This window comes from Vidua chalybeata, chromosome 2 (assembly GCF_026979565.1).
Source record: "Vidua chalybeata isolate OUT-0048 chromosome 2, bVidCha1 merged haplotype, whole genome shotgun sequence".
NCBI classification, from domain to species: Eukaryota; Metazoa; Chordata; class Aves; order Passeriformes; family Viduidae; genus Vidua; species Vidua chalybeata.
In genome coordinates this window covers 7424515-7437772 of record NC_071531.1, presented here as the reverse complement: position 1 = coordinate 7437772, position 13258 = coordinate 7424515, and the positions used below count along the sequence as shown (strand labels likewise).

The following is a 13258-nucleotide window of genomic DNA, read 5'->3' as shown; positions in this document are numbered from 1 at the left end:
ATTTTCTACAATGAATAAATAAACTATTAGTGTTTCTTGAGAGCCTGATTTTTCTTTCTCCTCTGTGTCCTTCTAACCATATGATTACTGGAATTCCACAGACTGATATCCTGGTGGTCCAAGGACTTTTGTTTCACATCACTTTAAGCAGCACTTACCTAGTGTGCAATCAATAAAAACATTTCAATGAAACAAGGTTGAAGGATTTGTGATGAATCCCATTTTTATACACTTCTAATTAGTTACCTGAGGTTCTACATCAAGTATTGCAATTAGTCCCTGCTCATGGATCTTTCGTATTGTTTCCAGTTTTGTCCCATACATTGCATCCTCATGGCTGCCATATTCCAAATATTCATTGTTTGATATATCCTGCATCATTTGGTCATGTGATACAAAGTAGTAATTTTTGCCATTTTCTTCATCTTTCTTTGGAGGTCTGGTTGTGTCTGAAAATACAAAATACTTTAGTACAGAAGCAATATTAAGGTTATGCATGGCTTCTTTTTTTTTTTTTTTTTTTTTTGTTTATCAGTACTTATTCACTGAACTGAACCTGTCAAATCACATGTAGAGCAATGAAGTATGAGGCAGTCAGAATGACAGGCACTGGGAAAAGCAGGAGTTTGAGGGATATGTGTTGGGAAAAGCAGCAGTAGAGTCCCTAGGGTCTACTGAACTTAAGATGCTCATATTTCTCCTAAATCCTCTTCTGTCCTAAAAACATTTCCTTTTTTTTTTTTTTTAATATAAGTTTTTATGAGGTTTTTATGACTGTGAAAAGGATAATACTAAGAAGCAGTTTAAAAACCTGATTACCTGTGGTCAAGAGAGGTAAAAGCTACTCAGGGATAACATACTTTTTGGATATTGCTTCTACAGACTTATGTGGTAAGAGAAGTATGGCCTACTAATCTTTAGAATTAACTGCCATTGTATGTGACCTGATATTTTTGATCTGGTTTTCAGTCCGCAGGTAATTTCTTCATAAAGCATTCTTCCAAACTCCTCATCCAATTTAAGGCCCGTCTCAAAAGCTACCTATTACACCATGGTTTTGTAAAGGGATGCAGAAAATGCATTTTAGTGTTATAGAATCAGTGAAACAATTTCAGTGCAGGAACCACAGAGGAGGAAACTAATGCAGGCAACCTAAGGCATGTTCACCATGGTATAGGTGAGCCCATTTTAAAAGCATCTGCAAATAAAATCACTAGTTTCTGTGAAGAAAATTAAACAAGTGTCACTTGTGAGCCATGTAGGGCATTTCTGAGGTCAGTCTGAAATAGAGTGGACAGGTAGGTGCTGGATGCTCTTGTTTTGGTGTGCTTAGCTTGAGGAAAAATGATGCATCTCCAAGAGACCATGTAATGGGATCTGCAGTTCCTGCAGGGCATTGATAGATTGTCATGAAGGGAAAACAGCTCTGTGCTCTTTGTAACAACCCACTGGTAAGCAGTGAAATTAATTGTGTTTTCTCTTACTTAGTGTCACCTCTGGAAACTTGGACCTATTTTAGTACAATACCAGTCCTTACGACTTGGCCGTGTGAACTAATTAAAACACTACAGGTTCCTTCGAAATCCAGCTCATATTTCTTCTCATGGGAATTATACACAGTTAAAAATGAGAAATCTTTTATCTTTCATTTTAAATTAACAAACATTTGGGGTAGAGAGAAGTATGTCTAACAAGAAGTTTTGTGAATAATAAGGAACATCTGATGCAAAAGTGGTGTTACTTTCCACCCTGCCCTTTGAAAAAGCAAAAGAACCACACCCAGCCCTACACAGCTCCCTGCTTCAAGGCAGGATTTGTCTCAGCTGAGCTGAACACAGGCAGTAGAACAAGGGGGGTGCTGTCAAGGAGGGCACAAACAATTCTGCAGCACATTGAACCCTGCTACTTACGAGGAATGGGGTAAGCAAATCTGTCCGGGTGTTTTGTGATGAGTGTGTTTTTTATGTGTCTTCTTCCAACACCATGGGCACCTGAACCGCAACACAAAAAAATAATTTAGAAATATTCCACCACCAGAAAGGCTTCAAAGCTATGATACTATGTTCAGAAAAATAACTGAAAATTACCTAGTAGGACTAGCGTTTTCCTTTTGAATGCTGGCAGCTTTACTACTTCTTCATATGTGACGAGATCTAATTGATCAAACACTAAAACACAAAAGAAAGGCCCAAAGAATAAGAAAAAAAAGGAATATGAAGGGTGACAACTAATTCTGCTATAATCAAGATTTAGACTTATAATACAAAGTAACATGTTATGGAAAATAAAACCATTCATTCCTTATGCAATTTTAACAAGAGTGTTCATTTAAAAAACTGTTAAGAGCAGTAACAAAACTACTGAGATGCTCAGCAAAGTTTGCATGTCCTTTCATGCAGTGTTCAGCAGACCACAAAAATCAGCTAGAACAGCATGCCATTCACATTTGCATTCCTAAGAAATAGCAGTACTAAAGAAAAATTTGTGGACAGTGACCGACATGAATACAATATGAGAACATCTATTTACACTGAAGATAGGGATACTTTCCTAATAATGTTTTAACAAGATCTATGAGAAATGCACAGTGTTAATACTTTGTGGTATTTATTCTTTCAAACCACACCATTTACTTGTAATTAGAGTTCTCTTTAAACACACGTGCTAATTAAACTGACATGCTTTTAAAACTTGTGACAAGATGAAGAATTCTGATGAAAAGTGATGGCATTACAGAAAAGAACCTCCACCATATTTAGGGAAAAATTGTAAAAGTATTATTTCAGATATCATTTCAACTGCAGTTGAAATTGGATGAATTCCATCATGCCCATCAATCTGTCATCAATTGCCAGGGAATATAGTGATTGGCAAATCAAGTTTTGTTCATTAATAACAGCTTATTCCTCCTGTGCTCAGTAACACATCATCTCTGGTAACTCCTGCTGAATTCTAATGACAGAAGCAGCCAGGAGGCAGTTATTTATATTTGTAAAGATTGCAGCAACCAGCAATTGTGGAGCAGAACAAAGAACAAGAGTTTTCAGTTCTGTATTTCTGCACGCTATGAAAAGGAGGCAGGAGAGACTCCATCCTATGGAACTCCAAACTATGGAATCTCTCTCTGAGTGTTTCCAAGTGTTAAGTGGTGTATCCACCTCAGCTACAGCCAATCCATATTTTAGGATCAGTGTGGACATCTCTCAGTTTTTCAATTTGTGGCAGTCTTTTCACCTGAGAAAGTCCAACGGCTTCGATTTGGTGAAACTACAAATCCGCCAATTGACACACCCAACTCTTTAAGGTATTGAAAAGATACAGATATGAAAACTTCCTAGTCCATTTGAAGCATTTTGAATTTCATCCTAAAGAAGAATCTCTTTCAACCTTTCCCCAAATACTACAAACAAGAATTTAGTCATATTTTTCTTTCCACAGCAGAACTCTTACTCTTGTCCTTTTTGCAACTTCACAGTATTTAAACAAATTAGTAATTAATTTCATAATAATGATCTACAACACACTAAAAAGCTTCACCATGCTAACCACCTAAGCCTGCAAGAGTATTTTTCCATTGAAAAATTATAATTAAAAAAGAAATCAATCCTTTATTTTCTTCTTGAACAAAACCACGTTATGTTAGATACAAACAACAGGAACAAACACCAGAAATGACACATATTAATGCCTTCATCACAACGTAGTAACATGGAGAAGATGTGTCTCAGTCTACATGGATTTAACTAATGATTGTGGGGTTCTCAAATGCAAAAGAAAAATGATTCATTTCTTAATATACAAAGATAGGAGGAATACAGGGCACACTTAAAAGACTGAACTTCAATGCTTCTGTGTTACTAGCTGATAAAAGAAAAGGAGTTCTTGAAAGGAAACAGTAAGAAGCAAATAAAGAGGCATTGTCACTTGACAGGTTACTTACATGCACAGAGGCCATTGGGAGTAAGACAGCATGAAAAATGTACAGGGGTCATTGAGATATGGCTTGTAATATATTAGTAAAATAAAAAGTATATGCACAAAATAAACTTTATCATGCAATAGTCTAAACACAAGGCAAATAAATCACATTAAGAAATGATAAACGTATTTTATAAAAGCTTGGCAATTTTCTACATTATGCATAATATGGAGCATAGTTCTGGTCTGTTCTGCTCTTTTCTGAAGCCCTGCAATAACTTTTCAGCAAAATAAATGAAAGATGTATCTGGATATCACGGCAGCATATCTCTAGAGCATTTATAAAAATGTCAGTGAAATCTAATAATGGAAAAGATATTTCATTTTTTCTGTGGGCTTTGGTTTAAAACTAACTTTATACTGATAAAACATATGATAATGAAATTGCCTAATACTCTAATATGAAGTATGGAGGAAAGAACAACAGGATTGCATTTTTCTTGCAAAGGAGAATGTATTTGCTTCTAATTCTAAAAAGTAACTGAAATAATCTCCTGTTTACCTAATAAACTACATCTGATTTGCAGAATAAACTCATTTCTACTTCCAGTAATATCCCAATATACCACACCAGCTCTCAAATCATCAGCTGGCCACACAAATCTGAGTTGACTAAGAATTATTTTACTGGGTCATTTCTCAGCACCCCAGCTCAGTCTCACCCCTAAGAGAAAAATAACACACAAGTCCAAACAGATTACACACTGCTGATCAATTTATTTCATTTTACACTAGGATATAAGAGAAATAAATTCTACCTTCCTGTAAGAGCAACATTTTGACCATGATTATACTTGTTTTGGATCCAGCAGAAGAAAAGATCTGTTTTTTATTCTGAAACAGAAGCACTGAAAGGTTGCAAGGGCCAGTGTTGCCATATTTCTGACCAACAATCCTGGATGTGACAGAGCACTTCAAAGAATGTGAATTCAGTGCCACCTCAGTTAAACCTGAACTCACATGAGCACCAAAGCAACTCATAATATTCATATATTGAATATCCTATATTTGGTGTCATTCCCTGGAATATTACTGGCATTACCTTCAGTACCTCAGGGACTGAAGATCAATAACATTTCTACAAGAAGTCTTCATTTCAATCTGTGCTTACATTAACTTTTTGACTTAGGGGAAAGGGGAAGCTGTATTCTGAAGGGAACAGTTTCTTTTATGGTCATTGTAATAATTTTTAATTATTTCTAATGGTATTTCTAATTCTTGACAAACACCTGCTCTGATATAAAGCAAATAAAGATGTAACACTGCTGGTGAAGGCAGATGAACTGTGTGAAGCAAAATGCCATCAACCTACTCTGAAATGTCCCCCTATGTTAATGCTGCAAAGTCTACATTCCTTTCAGGAATTTAAATGATAGAAAATCTTTGAGCTAGCTCTGCTCCTACAGCACTGCCTGCTCCTCCTCCTTCCCTGGCTGTCTTTCCTTTAGCTCACTCCCTTGTGGCAGGCCCTGCTTACTCACATGGACATTTTTAGTTTTGTATTTGCACTGAGAAATGCATTAAGAAATGTATCTGCCCTAAAGAAAAAAATATCCATGTTTTTTTGGGTTGTTCTTGATCCAGCTCACAGCATGGCCACAAGTGAAGGGAGGAGCAAGGCTGTGGGAATGTGTGCTGGGAGCAATTGATATCAGTACTGTGAAAAGCTTTGGCTCATAAAATCCAGTTTACTCTCAACAGCTTTTGTTATAATTATTAAAATGTGGTTGAGTGCTACTTGAGGGGGAAACATTAGAACAAGCAGGGTGTTACAGCAGCAAAAGGAAGGAACCTACTTAAAGCTTTCAGTCTCTGCTTGTGAGAGCTTTCAGGGTAACAAATAGTTTTATATTCACCTGTGAACATCTTAAATGCAACAGTGAATTTAAAGAGTATAAACAACAATTACTGTCTTAGAATTTAGGCTTTCTTAGAATTTACTGCCAAATTACTTTTAAGGAAACACATATTCTGTAATAGTGACACATTATGAGCTCTGATACTGCACACATTGCGCAGGTAAAGAGAAATACATGAAAACATGGATTTATAATGTTTAATTAGTGCATTCAAGAATGCAACTGAAAAAATCCCCCAGAAATGAATGTAATATAGGATACTTTCATTACACTGCTTGGACAGGTATCTATTCTGATTCTAATAAAAACCTCTGCAAGTCTCTCAGGAGACCACAACAACATAAGCATTACAGAATGTGCTACCAAAGCAGGAGCAACAGAAAAGTGTTGAAAAGCAGTTTCAGCACATTAAGTATTTTATATTAAAAGAAGAAAAGAAGCAAATTCAGCTCATAAATGATGGGGTCTGTCTTCTTTACCACTAAAACGAATGAATTTTGCTTGACAAGGATCTCTTACTCTACACTTCTAAAATTTTCTAAAACAATTCATTTTTTCAGCAGTCTAAACAGAAGCCCCAAACTCAGGATTCAGGCAGAAATCACTGCAAGGAGGATAAACCTCCACAGCTGGTTCTATTTGGTAACTGGAAATAACACACTGACTATGCAATGGCTCTTATTCCACTTCCAGCTGTAGCACTTCAACAAAAATGCTCTTTCATGGTGTTTTCACATATGTAATCTGTAACTATAAATACATATTAACAAGGATGCCACAGAACAGTCTTTTGTAGAGCACATTACAGTTATATAGGTTGCAAAAATAATATCCTGTTTGTTTCTAATGCTGCTTTAAACATAAATCCCCAAACAATCTAAGCCTCTATGAGGACATACTATGATGCACTGCTTTTGTGGCAGCTTGCCTCTCACTGACTAAGCTCCATGCTTAAATAGCAAAGAACAAGCAGAATAATGTTGGTGTAATTAGAATTTTACTTTTATTTTCCTAATTAACTCATTAGGTTTATATTATACAATAGTGCCAGCTAAACAATTAATGGCAAGGCTTAAACTGCAAAAAATGTAACCTGTTACAGATACCTGCATTTTTTTGTTCATACCTGCATTGTGCTTTGCCAAGTATTTGTCTTTGTACTGCTTTTTTTTCTTTCCAAACCAAGTACAGCTGGCCTGTTGCTCCTGTTTGGTCTTCTCCATGGCAATACAAGCAACTCGCCTGACATAAGGAGGAGAAAAAACATTTTCTGCTGCAATCAAGGATCTTTAAAAAGCTGCACAGAATGAATTAGAAAAGCATGACTTTTTTATAGAAAACAAGTACAGTAAACTTTTAAAAACCTTTTTTATGACTTCAAAGAACATATATACATGGATATTTTGATGTAAGAATATTTTCTTAGAGGTAGATGATGGAAGCTCCCAGATGAAGTGAACATGGGAGGAAAGGCAGCTGCTGCTGGAGTGAATCCAGACCACTCTGCAGCAGATCAGAATGGCAGAGCACAAGGTCTGGAAAGACCACCATGGTCTAAATCACTCCAGAGCAAGTGGTGCTGTGCTGGGGGACTCTGGAAGTTGATCCCTAGGGTGAAGCACTGCAAGGGACCCTACTGCAATGTGCACCTGTGCTCCCTTACATCAGGGCTTGCACACAGCTCAGGAGATGGAACTAAAGGTCTTGGCTGCTTCTGTCTCTCTCCTGGCAAATCTCCCTTACCCAGCCCAGGAGACACAGGAGCAGTGCACAACTCTAGCTCTTTTACACAGCAAAGCCTGTATGAAGTTGTTTTGGGCTAGATTATCTAAATTTTACTGAGTTATGGCCACACCTTCCAAGACCCAGGACTCGCTTGCTAGAATTTGTGCTGACACATTTTAAATGTTTTCTAAACAGCTCCTGCAAGAGGCTGTTTAAAGACTCTGCATTGTTCAGGGCCACTGCTCTTCACTGACCTTGCCATAGGCACTGTGATTTTGTTCTGCTTTTTGACATTCATATGAAAAATGAAAAGGAAAGAAAACCCTAAAAGTCCCTCAATGACCTTTTTGTTTGACAACTTGCTAAAACCCTATTCCTGCAGCACTTGCATGAAAACAGTACTAATGAAACCCCTGATTAGCAGCTGAAAGAGAAATTAATTTGACCCTCTTATATAACCAATTTGCATGTAGCCATCTTCAATCCTACTTTCCTACAGTATACCAGAAAGCACAATGTTTACTAACACAGGAATTAATTTTTTTAATGTAATCACACAAACAAAATTGCATATAACCCTTACTGCTATGCATACATGAGAAAAAAATCAAAACCACACAATATACAGACTTAGGAAAAAAACAAGGAAGAAAAAGATAAAAGAATTCAAAGCTTAGATATACAACAATGAAAAGTATGAAAGACAGAAATAAAATCAAAATTAAGTTAATTTTTATAGAAAACTTAAGTCATACCATTCCTGAAGTTCAGGAGAAGGAATAAGACCTGCAGTACCATTTTTGGAGTTCTCAAGTTTACCCTGCCACCAGTTATGATCATCTTTGCTAATGATTTGGATAATATCACCAACTCGGAATCTGATGCCAGCTTCTTTGCAAGGAATGAGGTCATCCTTTGCTGGATCATATTCAAATTGTGCTCTTACATAGATCTAGGAAAAAAAGAGTTTATAAGAGACACTGCAGTATCATCACTGCTATTCAGAGTAACAGGTGAAAATCTGATCTGTGAATGCAGCTACACATATTGGTTGCAACAAGCAAAGAAAGAAACAAAAAAGGAAGGTGCCAAAGCAAAAGTGATAGTTGAAAATGAAAATGCCCCCTCCAGCAAATGACAGAGACATATGATGCTATTTCAAAAGCTCATGTTTTCTACATTCTATGGAACCTGAACAGCAAAAATGTAATAAACTCACGGAGTCCCTCAAACAGTTATTAACTATCACAAATCATTCCAGAACACAAGCCAGCACCTTACAACTCAATCTGTAATGTATCCAACTGAAGTCCCATGGTATGTTTTAAAACTTTCTGTGACAGGAAACCTTACTGGACACTATAAAGGACTTTGGCTTTATTAGTGGTCTTTAGAATGAGAATTTTTAAGATTTAAGACATTAAAAAAATATTTTTTTAGGAAGTCCTGTATTGTACCTATCACAGTGTTACTCAGGAGGAATGTGGAAATTCTCTGTATGGGTTTTTTAGTAAAAGTCTGCTCCTGTGTAAATAAAACTCATGATTTGAGCACATTATTCTCTAAGGAACATGAAGAGAAAGAATCCAGACTCTGACTTCACAATTTAAAAGATTATACCAATACTTTCCTTGTGTGTTATTGAGGTCTCAACCCTAGAAAATAAAAATAAAAGTGATACCCAGTTTTGGCTGCTAATTGGAGCCCTGATGAACCCAAGGATCTTAAAATCAAAATTAAGTGTCATGCCCTAGATGGGTAATTTCTACAGTTCATGAGTGTCAAACATCACCCTGCAGCATCTCAGCCAGCCCTGTATACACATACTGCTGCTTTTCTTACTAAAAATAGACTAGATCTAAAAATCCCCAACAATTACATTGCAAACTATCATTCTTCTTAAAAACTGTAACAATCATTTTTCAACTCTGCTCAAATTCTGCTCCAGTAATAGCTGTAACTATGCAGTGTTAGCACTATTCATGGCACTTAAAAAAGTAATCCAATCTGCACCTTGACATATGAATAAATTAACTTAAAATGGCTAATCACTTTTCTCTTGTATCTGATGTATTTTTATTGGTTTGCAGTGAGAGCATCAGATGACAAGACCAATATAGAACTCAACTTTTAATACATTAAATCTGACCCTTGCTCTGCTGTGCACTGAGTTTAAAAAAGCAACCCAACTTATTTTAATTACTTGAGAAATAGGATATTTTGAAACCAATTATGTTTACTTAGTAATTTGTTTTTCATGAAGTAATCAATATTGAGCCAATCCCTTATTTTGCCTGAAGCTTATTCATATAGGTCTAAAAACATCAGCACTATTTTTACTATCTAGAAACTTCCCTGCTTTTCAAGCCCCTACTGCAGTTTGAGCCATTACCCACCATATACTGGCAGCTCATGGAACATTACAGACTTCCTGACACATAAAAATATATCTATTAACCAAGCCCTCATTGTTTTCAAGGATGACAAGAAAAATATGCTGGTTCAATGGGAAAAAAACAGGTAATTATAAATGGTGTGAGTAAGAGAAACACCATTATTTTGATATTGCCTTGAACAAAGTTTCTTCTTCTGGGAAAAAAAACCCATGAGGGCCAAATGAAAACCTAATATAAATGTCTGGAAGGTGTTTCATGGAGCCTCTCCAGGTTTACATTCAGGCAGCTTCAGAAGAAAATGGAAAGCTGAAAGAACCATAGAGAGCTTTAAAAATGGGAAGTGAAGTAAGAGCAAACCATTCTTGTAACAGAAGTTCCAGCCAAATCAGACAGCAGTATAAAAAGATTCTCAAAGATAAGAGTTAATGTTGCTGATTGACTTCTTGAATGGAATTGCAAGAGCTATTATGAAAATTCCTGGCAGAGAAGGAGGCTGAGTACACAGTTAAAAATTCAGAGGTAGATTCTGGAAAGATTATAAATAACTGGAGCTGTTACTGGAGATGAATCACAAATCAGTTGATGGTATGTGCTCACTTGGAGGCTGCTGAAAAAGAACAAAAATTCTTAAAACTGCAAAAAGAAAGATAGGGAATCCTCTGAGAAGCCCCACATGCTTTCTTGGAATTTTCTGGAGAGGGAAGATCTTTCTTTGGTCTGTGCTGACTTGCACAACCACCAGGTCAAGGTAACAAAGTTAATGGAGGCTATTGAAAATGGGACTAAGGACTGAAATTTTAAGAGACCAGATTCATCAAGCCTTAACAGAAACTATCCTTAATGTTTTTCTTTGAAAAACTTTGTTAATGTTAATAACTAGTTTCAGATAAACTCAAGCTTTATGATCTTTGTCGGCAAAATATTTTAGAGTTTTAGACACCTGCCCTACATGTCTCCATTCCAGCTAAAATAGAAATTTGAGCTTTCCTCTAAGATTAAAACCTGAACAGGTCACTGCACAACAGGAAGTCTATTAATGCATTCTGAACTAAATCAACATCTCCAGTTAAATTCTCAGTGAATTTGTAACTCTCACACATGTGGACATATGAAAAAAAAAATTTGAATTAGCTACAAACAAATGGGTTAAAAGAAAAATGAAAAAAAATGGAACAAATTTTTCAAGCTTAAATGCTTTAGTCCAGCACACACAGAATATGAGTGGGGAAAAGGTAAGCAGGGATGTTTGCTAGCAGCTAAGTTTACAAAAATTCCCAGGGAGGATATCTATTCACCTGTCGTCCTTTTGGTTGTGTTGTCGATGGCAAGTCCTGCAGAATAAAGTCAACCCAGGAGAAGAAATTTTCATTTTACTTTTTAAGGGTACATAACACTGTTTGTTAGTGATTCATACTACATTACAGTCAAATGGTAAGTTAGACAAAAGTATAAAGCATTGACCCATGTTTAGAAATAACTTTTTTCTTAAAGAAAAATCAAACCCAGGCTGTTTAGCAGCAAGCTGAAGAAAGCAGGTAAAAAGTTTAAGCAGATAGAGAATGTGCTTTTTAATAAATAATTCAGCATCTTCAACACAAAAGCACCACCAAGTGAAAGAGGCTCATTATGTGAATGCCTTTTCCATTTAAGTATCAAGTTTTGCTTTTAAAAGAGAGAGGCTATTATAAATGTTAAAAAACCTATGATTAAAAATGTATAATGTGATCAGTTGTGCTGAGAATTAAGATTATAACTACTTTCATGTTATAAATTTAATTCACAAAAACGTCCTGAATTTTTCATTCACGTAATTATTTTTCATTCTACTAATTAATAAGCACTTTACCTTGTGGCAAATAATGTCTAAGTTGCAATTTTTATCAATAGTTAAAGAAATAGTTACTTGGTTTTGGGTTTTTTTTTGTTTGTTTTTAGCTAGTCCCATGAACTCATGATATTGACAGCACTCACTGAAGAAACTTGTGTGTAGTTACTACATTGGTCCAAACAACAACAAATGATAAACAACACGAATTTTAACACCAATGTGCTTTAGGAAGAACAGGAGATCGACAGCACCTTTCTACCTGAACACATACAAAACAGAAGTACTTTGTGTTAAAGATGTGATGGTAACAGCTTGGTTTGTAGTGCAGCTTAAAGCCACTTCCTTTTGCTTTCCATATCCAGGCAAGGCTCATGTTTCACACAGTATGTGCACGTACCACGACAGCAGAGAGCACACCAATTCCTTAACTCAGATAGCGGAAACCAGTACACGTTCCAGAGGGCTCTCAAACACAAAACTTAAAAAAAAAAAGAATCTAAAATGTCTTGGGATACCAACTGCACAGTTACTCTCTTCCTTCAAACTCTGCTTCTGAAGTTCAGGATGGAAATAAAAGCTTCCACTTAAACCTATGCTCAGTTTTGAGGAAAGTGCTGACAATGGTTTAAGGATGACTGAAGTGTCACAATACAGTTATTAACATTTAATTCACTGTATGGCTTTTAATGAGAAGAACATGTTGGAAAAAGCCCTTAAAAAAAAAAAAAAGAAAATAAAATGGGGAGTTACATATGCAATAACCTGGGTTCTCTCAGCAGGACAAAATTTTCCACTGACCACACGATAAGTATAACAGTAATGGCAGATGAGCACCAACAAAACTTTCACACTTTCTCTGTGTGGAACTGGAAATCTTACCGAAACAGAATTGTTAGTGCTGCTATGACCATTAGCGGGGGACTGTCTGGATGTAGAGGGGGAATCTCTCTGAAATAAGACACAAGGTTCATTAACAACACAAAACTATCACAGGAACACAGAAATATTTCAAAGAACAGTTACATCCACAGCCTTATAACCATTTGCTAAGCTGCTTCATTTGTGAAAGTTTCCACACTACAAACTCTGTAAAGCTGAAAAGCTTTTCCACAGCTTGGGATTCAGGTTTGACATTTTGATTTATCTGAGGTAATAACTATTTTTATGTTGCCTTCAGCTTTTTAATAACTGGGACTTCAGAGATCTCACGTGGCTGACAACGCTACCAGTCCTCATCATACACCAGTCTTGGTTAAAGTACCTGGAAGTTACACTCTGAACAGTACTTGGAACAGAATGAGGCCCATATCCTGTTTTAAAGATGTTTCTGAATATTTTTCCAGCTTTCTGGTGGTTGTCAGTCTCTATTCAGCAAGATGCATCTCCCTGCAGTGCCTCACAGACACTGAGGCTGGGACCTGAGGAGAAAGCTGGATTTTCTCCCATCCATTTTAAAGGACAAATGAGGGGTT

General features: G+C 36.3%; 1 protein-coding gene across 10 annotated transcripts in view; it reads right to left on the bottom strand.

Annotated features, from left to right (window-relative positions):
• Positions 1-13258, bottom strand: part of CASK (calcium/calmodulin dependent serine protein kinase) — a 187283-nt gene that overhangs the window by 10948 nt on the left and 163077 nt on the right. For 2 of the 10 annotated variants that reach the window (XM_053936058.1, XM_053936061.1), the window contains 7 exons: positions 12666-12734; positions 11254-11289; positions 8318-8514; positions 6964-7079; positions 2088-2168; positions 1911-1991; positions 247-449 (listed from right to left, as the gene is read on the bottom strand). In XM_053936058.1, the coding sequence (XP_053792033.1) occupies positions 247-449; positions 1911-1991; positions 2088-2168; positions 6964-7079; positions 8318-8514; positions 11254-11289; positions 12666-12734 (783 nt within the window). The remainder of the gene's footprint in view (positions 1-246; positions 450-1910; positions 1992-2087; positions 2169-6963; positions 7080-8317; positions 8515-11253; positions 11290-12665; positions 12735-13258) is intronic. The other 8 variants (XM_053936064.1, XM_053936066.1, XM_053936059.1 and 5 more) reach the window with 7 other exon arrangements.